This window comes from Nomascus leucogenys, chromosome 13 (genome assembly GCF_006542625.1).
Source record: "Nomascus leucogenys isolate Asia chromosome 13, Asia_NLE_v1, whole genome shotgun sequence".
Lineage (NCBI taxonomy): Eukaryota > Metazoa > Chordata > Mammalia > Primates > Hylobatidae > Nomascus > Nomascus leucogenys.
The window spans coordinates 86,903,462-86,922,230 of record NC_044393.1 but is presented as its reverse complement, the minus strand read 5'-3'; the positions used below and the strand labels follow the sequence as shown (position 1 = coordinate 86,922,230).

General features: G+C 44.4%; 1 protein-coding gene across 1 annotated transcript in view; it reads left to right on the top strand.

Annotated features, from left to right (window-relative positions):
• CREB3L2 (cAMP responsive element binding protein 3 like 2) overlaps nucleotides 1-18,769 on the top strand; it is a 128,728-nt gene that overhangs the window by 82,706 nt on the left and 27,253 nt on the right. The window contains exons 3-7 of the mRNA XM_003261390.3: nucleotides 4,869-5,044; nucleotides 7,775-7,862; nucleotides 12,370-12,554; nucleotides 14,960-15,106; nucleotides 16,791-16,849. Coding sequence (XP_003261438.2) covers nucleotides 4,869-5,044; nucleotides 7,775-7,862; nucleotides 12,370-12,554; nucleotides 14,960-15,106; nucleotides 16,791-16,849 — 655 coding nt within the window. The remainder of the gene's footprint in view (nucleotides 1-4,868; nucleotides 5,045-7,774; nucleotides 7,863-12,369; nucleotides 12,555-14,959; nucleotides 15,107-16,790; nucleotides 16,850-18,769) is intronic.

Genomic DNA, 18,769 nt, shown 5'->3' with positions numbered 1-18,769 from the left:
TATCAGCTAGCTCTCTTGCGGCATAACAGACCACCCCCAAACTCAGTCACTCAGTCATTTATTATCATAATCCACCTGTCTGTTTCTGTGTGGGGGTCAGCAGGGCGGTTCTGCTAGTTTCAGCTAGATTCACTGGCATCTCTAAGGTCAGCTGATAGTTGGCTGGTCTTGACTAAGCTCCTCTGGGGGTGACTGTTCTATGTGGCTGTCATCCTTCTGAGATCACTAGATTATCCTAGCTCATTCTTCTCACGCTGATGGCAAAACTACAGCAACATTAGTTCCATCCTGCAAGCACATTCCAAAACTCCGCTTGTATTAAAAAGCTCACATACCAATGGTACATCAAGCCACAGGTCCAAGCTGTGGGTGGGGATCAGCCCACGGTGGGAGGTCACTGCAAAATTCTAAGGCAAAAGACATGGATGGAGGGAGGAGGAAGACCTGGAGCCAGGAATGCAACTTATTTACATAAGAAGGGACTCATTGACTCTTACTGAGTCAAGGGCTTCTAAATGGCCCCATGGGCAGTTACAACCTCTACCCAATAATTACCATCCTAAGCCATGAAGTGGAGCAGGCCACGTCCCTGTGTGTTCATCCAAAGACAATAGTGTCCCAAGATTGGAAATCTAGAAGTACTATAAAATTTAAAGAAAAAGTCATGCATGTTCTGAACATTATCCAGAGACACTTACGATTTGGCGTATTTCTTTTGATTCTTTTCTATAACTTTCTTCTTTAATAGTATATAAATTTATATCTAGAGTTTTTGTCTTAATATTTCATTATAAGTGTTTTCTTTGTAATTAAAAAGGCTGTATACATGTAATATTAATGTCTGCATAAATATTCCAGTGTATGGATGCACCATAATTGACTTAACCTTTCTCTTGCTTTTTAATGTTTTGGTGATTTTCAGTGTTTTGTCATCTTAAACAAGGCCCTAGTGAGCATTATTTATGCATAATCTTTATCCATATAGAAAGTTTTCTTGTTAATGGGAAGATTACTGGCCAGAGTGCAGAGATCTGGGTTCTGCCACTAATTTGCCATGTGACCTAGGCCCAGGTGTCATTTTCCTCATCTAGAAATGATAGGCTGGGCGTGGTGGCTTACACCTGTAATTCCAGCACTTTGGGAGGCTGAGGTGGATGGGTCACCTGAGGTCAGGAGTTCGAGACCAGCATAGCCAACATGGTGAAACCCCATCTCTACTGAAAATACAAAACTTAGCCAGGTTTGGTGGCACACGCCTGTACTCTCAGCTACTTGGGAGGCTGAGGCAGGAGAATCGCTTGAACCCAGGAGGCGGAGTTTGCAGTGAGCCAAGATTGTGCCACTGCACTCCGGCCTGGGTGACGGAACAAGACTCCATCTCAAAAAAAAAAAAAAAAAAGATATCTTGAGTTTGATGGCCTTAAATCTCTTTATAACTCCGAAGCATCTTTCAGGATCAAGGACTAAATCGCTGTATTGGAGTGGAAGCATGAAAGCAACGTCAGTTGTTTGTCCTCAAAAAAGCTCAGGGGAGGAGAGGCTGCTTCCTTGGGCTTCTCTCTTGGAAATGTACATTTGTCCTTGAGAGAGAAGGTTTCCTTTTATAGTTCAAGTACCATCGCTTGCCCTGTGGTTTCCATTTCCTGAGGCAGCACTGATGATATCTGTACGTTTGTAAAGAGGGCTATAGGACACTGGGCATTAAGAATATAAATGGTCTTGACTTGTTTTACGAATGTGCACACTTTGAGAATGGCCTCGCTAGATTGGAAGAACTGATTCTATCACCCATCTTCATTTTGTCTTATAACTTTTTGCATTCACTTTTTTTTTCCTCTACTTTTGCGTCTTCTTTTGTTCGCCTTGTGAATTAAGTTTCATCACAGTTGCCTTCACTGCACAGTCAAGGGATCTGGCCTTATCTCACAATGTCCTGGTAATTGTGTGTGACGTTTTTCTCAGGGATGCTTCCTTACCGTCCTTTTCAGCCTGTACTGAGGCTATATTTCATCTTACCTTCTTTCTTCCAGCCTCTCCCAGGGATAAATATTGCTCAGTGTGGGCAGGCTTTAAGTGTTGACTTCAAAAAGCAAAAGCATGGCTGTGCACTGTGGCTCACGCCTGTAATCCCAGCACTTTGGGAGGCCGATCACCTGAGGTCAGGAGTTCAAGACCAGCCTGGCCAACATGGCAAAACCCCGTCTCTACTAAAAATACAAAAATTAGCTGGGCGTCATGGCGTGCTCCTGTAATTCCAGCTACTCGGAAGGCTGACAGGAGAGTCGCTTGAATCCGGGAGGCGGAGTTTGCAGCGAGCCGAGATGGCGCCACTGCACTCTAGCCTGGGTGACAGAGCAAGAATTTCTCAAAACAAAACAAAACAAAAAGCAAAAGCATCACCATGTCATTGCTGAATGGAAAAAATGGGATCTATGCTGTCTCTGTCTCTCCAACCCTTCCCTGACTGTCCTACGTGGGTATTCTTTGCAGCGGACAGTGTCTTCTAGCTCCTAAGCTCCTTTGGGGAGAGTCAGCGGAATCTTTTGGCCGGTGGTCCGGTTGCTTCATCTCTGGGCTGAGCTGGGGCACAGTCTGAGTCCAGTACAGAGTGGTCTCCCTCCTCTGGCCACCATCAGAGGGCCCTTTGTTCCGCCGCCCTCCCCTTCCACCAGGATGTGGCCTACACCCCATGAAGGATGGAAATCCCCGTCACACCATAGCACTCAGCAGCCCCACTCTGAAAGCAAAACGTCTTCCACCACCAGAAGGCCTGCCCGTCCTGTCTTTATTTCACCTTGGGAAATAAATTGAGGCTGGGATAATTCATCAGTTATAAACTGGATTTAGGGGGGAAATTATTTTCCTCAAATATGAACCTAACTTTTTTTGTGCTTTAAAGAAGTTGCTTATGAAACATAATTTTAATAATTGTATATTTTTAGTTCTTAGTTTCTGTGTCTGCCCTTCCCTTCTTCTTAGTGGTTCTAAATGATTGTACCTTTTTATAAGAAAACTGGAGTCACATTCTTGAATGTAAAATAAATTTATAATGTGAATGACTTTGCTCTCCTGACAGTAATGGGTCACTGAGTATGTGAAATGTGCTGTATGCGTGTAAGCATTTTGAGAAAGCAAAGGAGCATGTGTTTGCTTTAGTTTAGCCTCATTTTAGTAAAACTGGTATCAGCTAAGGAATGTGGCCTTTGGCTTGCTTTGTCTTGTCTGTTTCCAGCCCTCTGGTCTTTTCCTTTCCTTCCCTCCTCCTTGCTTTTCCAGGCAGTGCTGAGGTGCTAGCTCCAAAGTAACTTGTTAAGAAATACAAATTCTTATTCTCTTAGGCTCTGAGAAGAATGTGCATTAAGTGGCAGAGGCACTCTGTCTTGTCTCTCGGTTGTTAGCTATCTCCAGGCCTGGTGATAATCAGGAAAGACAAGACAAGACCCAGACTCACCAAGATGCAGCCGTTTTCTCAGGAAGAGTATTTAGTCCATTTCAGCAAAGGGCAGATGGTTATTACAAACCAAAGTCTCCCAAAGGGCTGAGCAGAGTCTCTGGAAGTCTAAGTTAGGTTTAAGGTCTAGATGGGATCACAGTGAAAACAGAAGAGAACAAAAACAAAAAAATGGAGTGAGAAGAAAAAAATATCAAAAAACCAAATAACTTTCCTTTGGAGAGAAGGAGAGAGACCTGCTCACCATGTTCTCTCATCTTCTCCCATTGGTTACCAACCATTTGCTTGCTTCTCTTTCTCTCTCTCTCTCTCTCTCTCTCTAGCTCTCGCTGTCACTGTCACTCTCACTCTTGCTCTCTCTCGCTCCCCCTCCCCCTCCCTTCCCTTTCTCTCTCTTTCTTGACAGGGTCTCACTCTGTTGCCCAGGCTCTGGAGTACAATGACGTGATCACAGCTCACTGAAGCCTTGACTTCCTGGTTTAAGCAATCCTCCTGCCTCAGCCTCCCAAGTAGCTGGGACCACAGATGCTCACCACCGCACCTATCTAGTTAAAATTTTTTTTTTTTGTCGAGACAGAGTCTTGCATTGTAGCCCAGGCTGGTGTTGAACTCATGGGCTCAAGCAATTCTCTTGCCTCGGCATCCAAAAGTGCTGGGATTACTTGCGTGAGCCACTGTGCCCGGCTGCTTCTTTCTTTCATGTTTTTAAATGTGCTTATTTATCTGTTTTTTTTTTTTTTTTTTTTTTTGGAGACGGAGTCTTGCTCTGTCACCCAGGCTAGAGTGCAGTGGCGCGATCTCAGCTCACTGCACGCTCCGCCTCCCGGGTTCACACCATTCTCCTGCCTCAGCCTCCTGAGTAGCTGGGACTACAGGCGCCCGCCACCACGCCCAGCTATTTTTTTTGTATTTTTGTTAGAGAGGGGGTTTCACTGTGTTAGCCAGGATGGTCTCGATCTCCTGACTTTGTGATCCGCCCGCCTCGGCCTCCAAAAGTGCTGGGATTACAGGCATGAGCCACCGTGCCCGGCCTTCTGTTTTTGTATAGATAACACATTTACATGATTTGACAACCAAAAAGAGTAGCTCATTACATACTCAAAATTCTCCCTCCTATTCTATTCCCCATCAACCCGGGTTTCTTCCTGCCTTTCTCAGGAAGCCAAGTTTCTTTCTTTTCTATGGATTCCTTCTAGAGTTTCTTTAGGCATACTCACATGCAAGCGAATACAAGTATAGATTCTTTCTTTGCTGTTCATATCTATCAATCTTTTCTCTCACATATTTCATTTTCTGTTATTCCACTTTCAGTCATCCTTCACTGAGCTTTTTTGGGGAGAAAGACCAGTGGTTGCTTGTTTTGCTTATGCCTGATGCTCTGAACAAGTTCACATGTGTGCTTGTCTTTTTCCTGCAGATGAGGTGGAAAGTGAGAAATGGTACCTGTCTGCAGACTTCCCTTCAACAACCATCAAGACAGAGCCAATTACAGACGAACCACCCCCAGGACTCGTTCCATCTGTCACTCTGACCATCACAGCCATCTCCACCCCGTTTGAAAAGGAGGAACCTCCTCTGGAAATGAGTACTGGGGTATGCTCAATTTTCTTCTGTGTAAACAGGTTGGATTAAAAGATACAGATAGATCCTCATTCTCCAATAAGGTGTTTAATCTTTTTGGAGTTAGTGGCTGTGTACATTTAAGGACATGCAACTTTTTATGTGTGTATATACATATGTATACATTTAATAAGGGTATGTTGATTTGGTGCCAACTTCCTTTAAAGCCATTGTTCGGAAAAAATTAGTAACTAAGCTGATTTCATTCTCTCTTTGATTACTGTTAAAAAATAAAAAACACAGAAAATATCTATGGTAACAAAAAATTCTCTATGGCACTGGTTTTTAAGCAGTGGAAAGGGAGTGACTGAGGTGGTGATGTAATCCATGGCTTACAGTGCATGGCTACTGGGAATGTGAACTCCTGTGTAATATTTCACTTTCCTAGTGAGATGCTGAGTTGTCCTTACTCAAGTCAGGAATGTCTCACGTATTGATAATATGAATAATATTAACAATATTAATAACATTATAATAATAGTAATAGTAATAATAACACCTATTATTGTGTTACCCGTGGAAAGCATAAGAAATCAGGATTTTTTTCCTTACTAGATTCCATGCCTACCGCAAGTATAATTTAATTCTACTCTACCTTCTTTCTGGATATTTCCAGTGTCTGGCCATGGACCAGCATCGTATTTGTACATCTTGCAAGTGTTGGAAGCCTGTCTTAGCTTCCCTTAAGTTCAAAGCCTCAGGTTATAAGCAACAACTTCGTTAACATTCCTTAAGTCAGATTTATTGTGAGCAAGATAGAGTGTATATCTGCAGCTGGGCACGGTGGCTCACACCTATAATCCCAGCACTTTGGGAGGCGGAAGCTGCAGAGAGCTGAGAGGAGCCACTGCGCTCCAGCTTGGGTGACAGAGCAAGACTCCATCTCAAAAAAAAAAAAAAAAAAAAAAGCAAAGAAAAAAAATATATAGCGTCTACCTGTTCGGAATAAGGTAACACAGAATCAGTAGACTCATTAAAGTGTCACTGCATACTCCTTTGTCAGTCCATCTGTGTGATGATGAAGGGTTGTAGACAGAGACCTCTGCAAGTGTGCTAGGATTCCTTTCTCAGTAGCTACCTGAGTCTCTTTAGTAGGCTGGGCTCTCTGGGTCTATATTAGTCTCCTTGATCCACAGAATTTTAGTTACTTTATTACTTTTTTTTTTTTTGAGACAGAAGTCTCACTCTGTTGCCCAAGCTGGAGTGCAGTGGCTTGATCTCAGCTCACTGCAACCCCTGCCTCCCAGGTTCAGCGATTCTTGTGCCTCAGCCTCCCGGGTAGCTGGGATTACAGGCGCCAGCCACCATGCCTGGCTAATTTTTGTATTTTTAGTAGAGATGGGGTTTTACCATGCTGGCCACGCTGGTCTCGAACTCCTGACCTCAAGTGATCCACCCACCTCAGCCTCCCAAAGTGTTGGGATTACAGGCGTGAGCCACACGCCCGGTCTAGTTGACTTATTGTAAAGTATGTAACTAGCAAAGCTCAGAGGCATGGCCTTGCTCCTGTGTATGGGCCAGATAACTTTTTTCTCCTTTCCCTACCAGGCATTTCATGATTAGATACCATCAGTCATTAGGAAGCCTTAATAATAACATCATTAATATTAATTATTAATAATTATATTAATTGTATTATAACATTAATTATTAATATTAATAAAGTTATATATAAGAGAAAGGATGTGGCTTGGTGCACAGTCCCTACCCCAGGGCAAGCTGGTGGAGGCCTGTGACTCTTTAAAATTTAGTTCCCATTTTCCATGGTGATTGACTCAATTTAAGTGCATTGTGGCTATATGTAATTTACAGGCTGCTTTACATTGCAGGCAGGGAAAACTCCCAGGCGGGTGTGGGGCTGAACTGGGATAAGAGACCCCCTGGCCCCTCCTCATTCTGCTAAGGTCACCACCTCTTAGAAGGCCTCTTATTTTCTTTCAGCGATCAAATGTACGGTTACGCTCTGCAAGTAAATTCTGCAGTCTTGGGAATCCTTACCAATATAAGTTGCTTTTTAAAGCCCCCAAAGTGGCGTGAGGATAGGGGGAGTGGAAGCATTGTTTGGTTCTTACTTTACCCAAACTGTGTATTAAGAATAAAGTTAGCAGAATGATGCCACCCAAAAAAAGTACCAGAATATTTTGTAATAAAATGCCTTTATAGTAGTATAAAAACATAGAAAAGAATATTGATACAGTCTTGGGCTTGAGCCTTTGGCTTTCAATGTTAGAGTTCTGAGCGTTTTTTCTTTTTCTTTTTTTTTTTTTTTTTTTTGAGATAGGGTCTCACTCTGTTACCTAGGCTGGAGTGCAATGGTATGATCACAGTTCGCTGCAGCCTCAACTTCCTGGGCTCAAGTGATTCTCCTGCCTCAGCCTCCCAGGTAGCTGGGACTACTTAGGTGCACGCCATCACAACTTGCTAATTTTTGTATTTTTGGGGGAGATGGTGTCTCACTGTGTTACCCAGGGTGGTCTCAAGTAAGTTTGGAGGGTCCTGTCAGCTGTAATGCCAAGTTTGGCGATGAGAAAAAGGTGAAGAACTAAAATGACTCCCTGTCAGGGAAGCTGCCTACACTCAGCTATTCTCTAGGATAGGCAAGGCTGTCCCGAGAGGAAGACACAGGTGACAAATAGCTCTCCTGCGTGTGTCTTCAAGGCTGTGATTGGTTTTTAAAAATTGTGTTTGAAATTCTTCCTCCAGGTTGATTCCTCGTGCCAGACCATTATTCCTAAAATTAAGCTGGAGCCTCATGAAGTGGACCAGTTTCTAAACTTCTCTCCTAAAGAAGGTCTGTCTGCCTTCCCTGTGTCCCTTTGGGTTATACATATGGTCTCTGAGTCTACAGAGAGGGAATATGGCGAGAGAGCTGGGATGAGTTTGTACCACAGATGTAGCTGGCTTTATGAAATAGCTCTGTTCTTAAAAAATAAAAATTTTGCTTCCAAATAAAAATTTTGCAAGCTAAGTATTATTTTCCCATGTATGCACATGATTAAGTTTCAGCTAAGTGTTACCATACTTTTACTTCTAGCCAGGGTGATATTTTTCAAAACTTTTATGGACTGCTACTACAAACACTATCGAACAAGAGAACTGCAGCCTTTATTCATCCAGGTGTGGACCCTATATAGCCCCGCAAATCAAGAACCATCTACAAAGGCACCTTGCTTATTTCAAACAACTCTAGTTTCGACTCTTTGTGAAGTAAATTCACAGTTAATTATGTGGCCAATTCATTGTTTGTAAACATTGACTTTGGATGACAACTATTGCAAGGAGCCCCCTCTCTATTTGGTCATGTTCATGGTTCACAACTGTGCATATTTTTGGGCTTCTTGGCATCCATCCATTTAGAATTAACACATGCTTGAGGTGGTAATAGTTTGTTTTGTTTTGTTTTGTTTTTTGAGACAGAGTCTCACTCTGTTACCACGCTGGAGTGCAGTGGCACCATCTTGGCTCACTGCAACCTCTGCCTCCCAGGTTCAAGCGATTCTTGTGCCTCAGCCTCCTGAGAAGTTGGGATTACAGGTGTGCGCCACCACACCCAGCTGATTTTGGTATTTTTAGTAGAGATGAGGTTTCGCCACATTGGTCAGGCTAGTCTTGAACTCCCAGCCTTAGGCAATCCACCCGCTTCAGCCTCCTGAAGTCCTGGGATTACAGGCATAAGCCACCTCGCCTGGCCCAGGTTGTTATATTTCTATATTTATCTTTCTCTATGTCAGTTTCTTTCTGAGTTTCTCCCTCTTTGTTCTCCTGTGAAGCCCATAGTTAGGAATCCTGGATGCAGACCCCTGAGCCTCATAAGGTCTAATGAAGCTCTCTCTGCCTTGCATGTGCAGATTCTCCTGCATACATCCTGCTCTTCTCACTTCCGTGCTTTCAGTCATGCCATCACTTCCCTTTTCATTCATACTTTTTATTTATTTATTTTTTGTGTGTGAAACAGGGTCTTACTCTGTTGCTCAGGCTGGAGTGTAGTAGTGCCATCATGGCTCATGGCAACCTCAACCTCATGTGTTCAAGCGATTCTCCCACCTCAGCCTCCGAAGTAGCGGGGACTACAGGCATGCACCACCATGCCCAGCTAAATTTTGTATTTTTTGTAGAGATAGGGTTTCACCATGTTGCCCAGGCTGGTCTGAAACTCCTGAGCTCAAGTGATCCTCCAATTGTGGCCTCCCAAAGTGTTAGGATTAAAGGCATGTGCCACCTCACCCAGTCCCATTCATACTTTCAGTACAAATTTCAAAGTACAGTTCATTACTGTGGTCAACAATAAGAAATTGGCTTATACAGTTGTCACCGAAAAGGTATATTTGCTATGGTATATAAATGTGAGGATGTTTACATATGAGCACTTCTCATGAAAATATCATCTATCTTCATTCCGTTAGAAACTAACTCAGGATTTGGTTTGTAACAATGTAATCAGGGTTGGCCCTTTATTTGTCTTTATTATCAATAAAGAAAGGATTACATTTTTAAAGTTAATAATACTGAGTAGAATCCATATTGAGACACTATGTCTTTGCACTGAGTGACAGACAGTAGTGCCTTTCAGCTTTATATACTGCTTCAAAGTAATTGCTTTCATTTGTATAACACCAGTTATTACTATCAAATAAATCTTACTCTTTTAATTTATGCTGTGATGTGGTTCAGAAGTGTCATCACCATAACAATGAATCCCATAGTGGCTTCTGAATCCAGGGTTATTGGAGGAGAAATGTTTCAAGAATGAAGTTAAGGACAGCCCTTCCTCATTATCCTGGATAAACTGAGATAAGGAAATTCAATATCCTTGACTGCATCAGTTTCTACGCAAAGTAGCTTGTTGTCCCCCAGACCTTGCAGTAACCCAAAAGCGGCATTTCAAATGATACTTAGAAATCTGATCCTGAGGCGCCTCTGGCCAGCTCTGTAGCTCTTAATAGGTAGGAAGGACAAGATTTTACTTGCTTCACTTGCTTTTCTTGTCATTCTCTTTCTGTCTTTTGTGGGGTGCCCTCTGCTTGGACGGGAGAACAGTATTAGAATAATTTGGCCCCTACCAAGTGAAAGGGACAGGGTGGCTCTAGGTACTCCAGGCTGGTTCTTGGGAATGTAACAGCACAGAGCCCCTATTAGGTTCGTCTGCTTCCCGTTTATTTATTTATTTTTTTAAACCATGAAGTGCCATAATATTCATGGCTTTCGAGAAACCTTAGGACTCCTCCCTCTTAGCCAAGCACCTGCATATTTTCTCTTCCTGGGCTGCCTGCACCTGTGGCAGGAGTAGTGGGAATAGTGCAACTAGGATTATTTTAGCATATTCTTTAGCTTCCAGAGTGCCCACAGAGACTAAAAAGCCCAGGGACCTCTTTGGCAAGACTGGCAGAGAAAAAGGGAAAGAGGAAACATCTAGAGAAAAGCTGTATGTGGCAGAAAGAGAAAGAAAGGATGGGAGAGAGGGAATCGCAATGAGAGAGAGAGAAAAAAAAAAGTATGCCAGGGCCGGGGGGACCAGGGTTGGCTGAGGGGGCATTGCCTGTTGTGGGCTCAGCTATTCAGGTATTCCTGCAGGAGAGAGATGCCAATTGCTGCTCATCCTCTCTGAGGGCAGTGTATTAGTCTGTTTTCATGCTGCTGATAAAGTACCCGAGACTGGGCAATTTATGAAGAAAAAGAGGTTTAATGGACTCACAGTTCCACATGGATAGGGAGGCCTCACAATCATGGCGGAAAGCGAAAGGCACATTTTACAAGGCGGCAGGCAAGAGAGAAAAGGAGAACCAAGCAAAAAGGGGTTTCCCTTATAAAACCATCAGATTTCATGAGGCTTATTCACTACCACAGGAACAGTATGGGGGAAACTGTATGGGGGAAACCATGATTCAGTGATCTCCCACTGGGTCCCTCCCACCACACGTGGGAATTATGGGAGCTACAATTCAAGATGAGATTTGGGTGGGGACACAGCCAAACCATATCAGGCAGCTATGGGTAAGGTCATCTTTTTTGGGTCAGTTGTTGTGTCTCAGGAGGGCCCTTCCCATCCATAGCATGTTGGGTGGTCTCCATTGGAAGAAGGGATGAGGAGGTGATGTGCTGAGGCTTCCCATGGCCTTCAGCAGTTAGTTCTCTGGCCGAGCAGAACCAGCTGTGTGGGCCATGCCCACCATGGGCTGCCATACAGAGGACTCCATTGTCCTGGGGGCTCCAGGAGTTAAGTGTTTACCTGCAGTTACCTCCCTTGGCTCAGTAGCAGTGGCTGGTACAACAGAAATGTGCACTGTTTAGAAAGAACAGTGAGACCCAAGAGTGCTTTCATTCACGTTGAAGCCTGGTTGGATTCCTCCTTCAGAAGCCCATCTCTGCTGCCCTGGAGATGCCTGATGGATGCTAACCAAGGCTCCATAGGCCCTGGCAGAGAGGGTGTTGTGCCTCCCTGAGGAAGGGTGAAGGAGACTTTGGAGGAGAAAGTCCCCCCACTGCACTCTCACTTATTTTTCCTGTGCTCACTCCCGTATCTGAAGATGGATTTCATGTTTTCTGAATGAAGAATGCCTGGCGTCTTGCCTACGGGCATGACCACGCACATTGCTCCAGAAACAAACTGGCTTTTCTCAAAGCAGCCACTCTGGCTTTTTGAGATGGATTCTCGCTCTGTCACCCAGGCTGGAGGGCAGTGGTGTGATCTTGGCTCACTGCAACCTCCGCCTCCTGGGTTCAAGCAATTCTCCTGCCTCAGCCTCCCAAGTAGCTGGGACTACAGGCGTGCGCCACCACACCCAGCTAATTTTTTTTGTATTTTAGCGTGATCTCGGCTCACTGCAATCTCTGCCTCTCGGGTTCAAGTGATTCTCCTGCCTCAGCCTCCTGAGTAGCTGGGATTATAGGCATGTGCCACCACACCAGGCTAATTTTGTATTTTTAGTAGAGAAAGGGTTTCGCCATGTTGGTCAGGCTGGTCACAAACTCCTGACCTCAGGTGATCTGCCCACCTCAGCCTCTCAAAATGCTGAGATTACAGCCATGAGCCACCTTGCCTGGTCCCTGGTCACACGTTTATTGGTTTCTTGTATACACTTCCAGTGTTTCTTTTTGCCAATATAAGCAAATATGGGTCTATATCCTCTTTCTCTCCTTTTTCATACAAAAGGAGGACTCCCGTATCCACCCTCTGCACCTTGGAGATCTGTCCAGGTCAGCTCATGGAGGCCCCTCGCACTTTAGTTCGCTCTGCCACAAATCAGTTGTGTCCTCATTTGTGGCTCTGGGATGGATGAGATGTGCTTCCTTTTTTGCAGCCCCAGTGGACCACCTGCATTTGCCGCCCACCCCCCCGAGTAGTCACGGCAGTGACTCAGAGGGCAGCCTGAGTCCCAACCCACGCCTGCACCCCTTCGGCCTGCCTCAGACCCACAGCCCCTCCAGAGCTGCACCCCGGGCCCCCTCCGCCCTCTCCAGCTCCCCTCTCCTCACGGCTCCTCATGTAAGTATGCAGCGGGCATTCCTGGACCAGAGGGAACCCTCTCCATTCATTCCCATGGGGCTGTATCCAGAGCAGGACCACTCAAGGCTGTTTGGTTTTTCCTTTTGTCAAGAAGTTTCTGTTTAATGGCGAAAGCAGAGTGATGTCAACCCGAAAGAACACTTTCTAAGAACTGCCCACACATCTCACCTTTTACTACCACAATTCTCTTCCTTTTCACATGCACACTTCCAGTTTTCATTCATATGTTTATTTTACAGAGCTATAGGCATGAGGAATAAAAATTTGGGGTTTTTCTCCTCAAAGTTCTATCATAAATATTTGCATTAATTTAATGGTCCTTGTGACCTATGTCGTAGGAAATACCTTTTATATTTTAAATAAGCAATTTTTGGTGAACTTAAAAATTACTCTGAGATTAATTTCTTTGATGCTTAAAGGTCAAAAACAGTTTAAGCCTTTTCTGTGTGTCATATGACTCTTAACCCAGAAACTCAGATCAGACATCAAGACCCCTCGTTCATCCCTCACATACATGAGGACACCATAATAAAGAAGAATAAATCATTAACTTCTTATTGTTCTAGGAGTGAATTGATTTCTATGAAATTATAAAAATTATAATCAGCTATTTTGAATTTACAATATCACAACTAGAAAATTTAAATGAAATGAGATGTTTTAAAATTCTGTAAGTACCATCCGTCCATTAATTAACATAACTTTGAAAATTTGTGTTGATTCTGTCCCTGAAAGTTCTGGATCTGTAACCACATTCTTATATTTCACTGTTACTGAGGACAAGGGAATTCACCCTTCCACTCTTTCTTCACCTTTTCAACTTGAACCTGACTTCACTCCTTGGATTACTAGAATAGCTTGTATCCTATATACCTGTGTGTACTACTATGATCTGTCCATTCTACATGTTTATGGAGGAACTCTTCCCCATGTCAGATGCTTGCCTAACAACTATGTTGTGTTTCCCTATTACCTGTTGGCACCAAGCCCTGACACTTTTACCCATTATCAGGTATCCAGCCTTCCGCTGCTTCAAGAACTCCTTACCCACACTAGGCAGAATGGCTTCTTCAGTGACTTTTCAAAATACTGCCTTTTGCTTAGAATGCACTCCTCTCTCTTATGTAAATCATCCCCTTTCTTTCAGGAGGCCCAATTCAAATCTCATCTCCTGCCCTAAATGTTTCCTGATCACACAACTCATAGCAGTGTTCTCTTACTTCAAATTTTTAGTACACCTTTAGCTAATGTATTAGTCCATTTTCACGCTGCTGATAAAGACATACCCGAGATTGGGCAATTTGCAAGAGAAAGAGGTTTAATTGGACTTACAGTTCCATGTGGCTAGGGAAGCCTCACAATCTTGGTGGAAGGCAAGGAGGAGCAAGTCATGTCTTACATGGATGGCAGCAGGCAAAGAGAGAGCTTGTGCAGTGCAACTCCTGTTTTTTAAAACCATCAGATCTTGTGAGATTCATTCACTCTCACAAGAGCAGCACAGGAAAGACTCACTCCATAATTCAGTCATCTCCCACTGGGTCCCTCCCACAACATGTGGGAATTATGGGAGCTATAAAATGAGATTTGGGTGGGGACACAGAGCCAAACCATATCACCTAAGATTACAGTTTAGCATTTAATTACTCTTATCCTTTCATGGGTATCAATTCAGTCTCACAGTCTTGATCACAAGCTACTTGAGAGATAGGGTTTGTTTTGAGTCCTTCATGGCATTTAGTATGGAGCTAAAATGCAATAGGGACTCTGTTTGATTAATTATAAACATGCCATTCTACTGTGGGTTCCATGAAATGGGCTGCTATTCTTGTCTTCATTGCTGATGGACGTTCTGAGACTGCTGAAGCCAGAGGCTTCTGTGGAAAGAGTCTGCAGGTGTGTCCCTGGGTGCTCTGCACCCTTAGCTAAAAGTGGAGGAGAGAAGTGACTCCTGGTGTGTAGAGAGCACCTTATAAAATTGCATTTTCAGAAGGAGAACAACAAAACTCTTGCACAAAGCAGGGCTGCGAATGAATCCTTCATCACTCCAAGGCCAGGAAATCTCTAGGGATGTGGGAAATGACTCCTCTGCTTTTTCTTTTCATGTTTTAGCAAGTGGGGTGCTTCCCGGGAAATAATGGGTGGAGGCTTCTGTATTCTTTCCCTTGAATTATAATCCCTAGGTTATAACACTCACATGGGGGTGTCTTCCCCATCTTCCCATGCCCTTCAAAATACCCATCTATCACCCAAAGCAGATGGGGCATCCTTGTGTCAGAGCCTTCTGTAAGACATTGTAACAGATTCTCATCACCCCATCGGGAGGTGATTCTTCAGTGGTCCCAGTTCTTTTTCTTTGACCCTTTTCTGCTCCTTGGTCTGCACAGAAACTGCAGGGATCAGGCCCTCTGGTCCTGACAGAGGAGGAGAAGAGGACCCTGATCGCTGAGGGCTATCCCATCCCCACCAAATTGCCCCTGTCAAAATCAGAGGAGAAGGCCCTGAAGAAAATTCGGAGGAAGATCAAGAATAAGGTGAGCCCTTCAAACCTAGGCACTTCTAGAGCAGAGACACGAGCAGAATCGAGTCAGCATTCCCTTCCCTGCCTTCCCAATGGCCAGCACTACCCGATCCCATGGTGGAGACCAAGGCCCAGCCCTTCCCTTCCCTAAGCCCTGGGAGAAGCACCCTCACCACGTGCCCCTCTCTTCCTCCAGCCCATCCCATCCCTCTTGAGGCCAGCAGACTCCCAAATCAGTATCTACCTCCTTGGTGCCCACGATGATATATTCAGGGGTGGGAGGAAGCTATTAGAATTTCCATCTAGTTTTTTTTTTTTTTTTTTTTTTAAACTCAGCCTTTTAAATTTTGGGTGTATGATATATACAGTAGTTTCCTCTAGTGGACATATATATGTACTATATGTATCTATATAAAATACAGCATATATATGTATTATATATATATAAGGTACAAATACATTGCGAATGCTTGGTTAATTTTTTTTTCTTGGTAGGGTTTTGTGATTACAAAACTTCTGCAGTTTGCTGGTCTATATTTGGACTCAGTAGTCTCCTACCCCTGGGCCCCTCAGTGCTGAGCAGGCCTGATGAAAACCAGGAGGATGGATGAGGCACAGGCCTACCAGGAGGGAGGGGGCAAAGAGGGAAGGAAGACAAGAGCTTAGTGTCACTCTATCCATGTGCGGAACCAGCAGCAAGTTGATGTATGACCAAGCCAGCTGTCTTATTTTGTAGATGTAGTTCAGCCAGCAGAGGTCCAGGAGTTAAACTCATTTATCTGAGACCACACTGATGGTTTGTGAGCCACATGGTCTGGCCTGGCTCTTCACTCAGTGTCCATTTTTTTCTTTTCTTTTTCTTTTTCTTTTTTTTGATATAGAGTCTTACTCTGTCACCAGGCTGGAGTGTAGTGGCATGATCTCGGCTCACTGCAACCTCTGCCTCCCAGGTTCAAGTGATTCTCCTACCCCAGCCTCCCGAGCAGCTGGAACCACAGATGTGCGCCACCATGCCCGGCTAATTTTTTTGGTTTTTGTTTTTTGTTTTGAGATGGAGTCTCTCTCTGTCACCTAGGCTGGAGTGCAATGGCACAATCTCAGCTCACTGCAACCTCTGCCTCCCGGGCTCAAGCGATTCTCTTGCCTCAGCCTCCCAAGTAGCTAGGATTACAAGCACACACCACCGCACCCAGCTAATTTTTGTATTTTTAGTAGAGACTGGGTTTTACCATGTTGCCCAGGCTGGTCTCGAACTCCTGACCTCAGGTGATCTACCCGCCTTGGCCTCCCAAAGTGCTGGGATTACAGGCGTGAGCCACTGCGCCCGGCCATTTTTTTGTATTTTTAATGGAGACGGTGTTTCACCATGTTGGCCAGGCTGGTCTCGAACTCCTGACCTCAAGTGATCCGCCCACCTCAGCCTCCCAAAGTGTTGGGATTACAGGCGTGAGCCACCGCTCCTGGCCACTCAGTGTCCATTTTACTGGTGGCCTGGTTTGTAGGAAAGTAGGTGTGAGTTTGGCAGCTGGAAACCCGGGAGGACAGACTAGTTGATGAACCAGCAGCTTAAACAAATGGCAAGCAGCTTGCAGAAGTGAGCAGGGCTTTGGTGACTTCTACGCTAACCACCTCCCGTCTTAACTGGTTTACTTACAGAGCTGGAAATTAATCATTCTCCTCCCACCCCTCTCTCTCAGATTTCTGCCCAGGAAAGTAGGAGAAAGAAGAAAGAATACATGGACAGCCTGGAGAAAAAGTAAGCCTGCTGGCAAACTGTTGTGTTCATCGGGCAGTATGCACAGAGAAATGTGGGTGTGCGGAGAATCGGGGAGAAGCAGTTCAATTCCTCTTTCTGGCCACCTTGGAAACCCGGTGGTTTATCAGCTGTCGTTTGCCTGCCACCTAGTGGTTATTTGGAGGAGACGTCTATAATAAAGCAGGAAAGAAGTACCTTAGTAGGCGTTTGAATCATACCACTGCCAGCCAAGGACCCCGGAGTCCTCAGAGACTTCCTTTCAAACACATACAAATATTAACATTCCTGCACATTCCTGGAACTTCTAGCAGGAGAAGCCCTGTTTTAGCCAAAAGGAGCAGTGCTACTTAATCAGCCCCCATTGGCCACACTCCCTCATGCTCTAGAGAGGGCACACAGGGAAAGAAAGATGTCAGGTTGGCGGCCTTTATTTTCCAGCCACTACAATTCATGTTTTTTTTTTTTTGCAAAAACACTTGAAGACAATCTTTGTTCTTTTGAAAAGTCTGTAATATCAGGCGGGCTGTTAGAAAAAGATGAATTAAATACAGTTTTGTCTTAGCCGTAGAAGTTAGTTCTTTAGCTAACAAACCAAGATATTTTTAAGATGGGCATGAGGCCCCAGACCCAGAAATGAACTTCATGTGGATCTGGGGAAAGGAGTGGCTGGTGGTTCCTGGCTGTTTCTCAAAGTTACTATTGAAAGTTTAGTGCTTTTATCACCTGACTTAAGTACTGGTAATGCAGCATTCAGTATAGTCGGCTCTCCATATCTGGGGATTCAGCGTCCTCAGATTCAACCAACCGTGGGTCTAAAATATTCAGAAAAAAACCTCAATAGGCTGGGTGTCATGGCTCACTCTTGTAATCCCAGTGCTTTGGGAGGCCAAGGTGAGAGGATTGCTGGAGCTGAGGAGTTCAAGGTCAGCCTGGGCAACGTAGCCAGACCCCCTAAAAAATAAAAAAAAATTAGCCAGGCATGGTGGTGCACATCTGTGGTCCCAGCTACTCAGGAGGCTGAGAGGGGAGAATCACTTGAGCCCAGGAAGTTGAGGCTGCAGTGAGCTGTGATTGTGCCACTGCACTCTAGCCTTGATGATAGAATGAGACTCTGTCTCAAAAAACCAAAACCAAACAACTCAATAAAAAAAAAAACTATAACAATAAAAAATAATACAACTGTAAATACAAGATAACACATATTTACAGAGTATTTACATTGTGTTTGGTGTCATGAGTAACCTAGAGATGATTAACATATACTGGAGGATATGTAAAGGTTATATACAAATACTACACCATTTCTTATCAGGAACTCGAGCATCTGGAGATTTTGGTATCTGTGGGGAGTTCTGGAACTAATCCCCCCTGAATACCGTGGGAAGACTGTAGTCCCATGCTGTCCCACCATTTTCTACGGGCATTCAGGGTCAAGATGTTTCTATGAAAATCTCTTTACTGTCTCTTTTGGGCGTGCATGCCCCAGCACTGGGATTCCTAGTCCTGGGCTCTCGTCCTGTTTGTTTAAGTCTCTTCACTTCTTATCAGTCCTGGTAAGAGTGTAGCCGGGAGTATCCAGATTACTGTAGTATAGAGGGAGAAGTATGATGGGTATTGAGAACTCTAGGGAGGAGGTGAGAGGAAAGAGGGTTGTAACACCCTAAAAGAGGGTCATATTTTGTCCTGTCCCTATTCATCTTTCATTATTCAGGCACTCGTCACTCAGCTCCCTCTTTTTTTTTTTTTTTTTTTTTTGGAGACAGAGTCTCGCTCTGTGGCGCAGGCTGGGGTACTGTGGCATGATCTTAGCTCACTGCTATCTCTGCCTCCCAGGTTCAAGTGATTCTTCTGTCTCAGCCTCCCAAGTAGCTCGGATTACAGGCACACACCACCATGCCCACCTAATTTTTGCATTTTTAG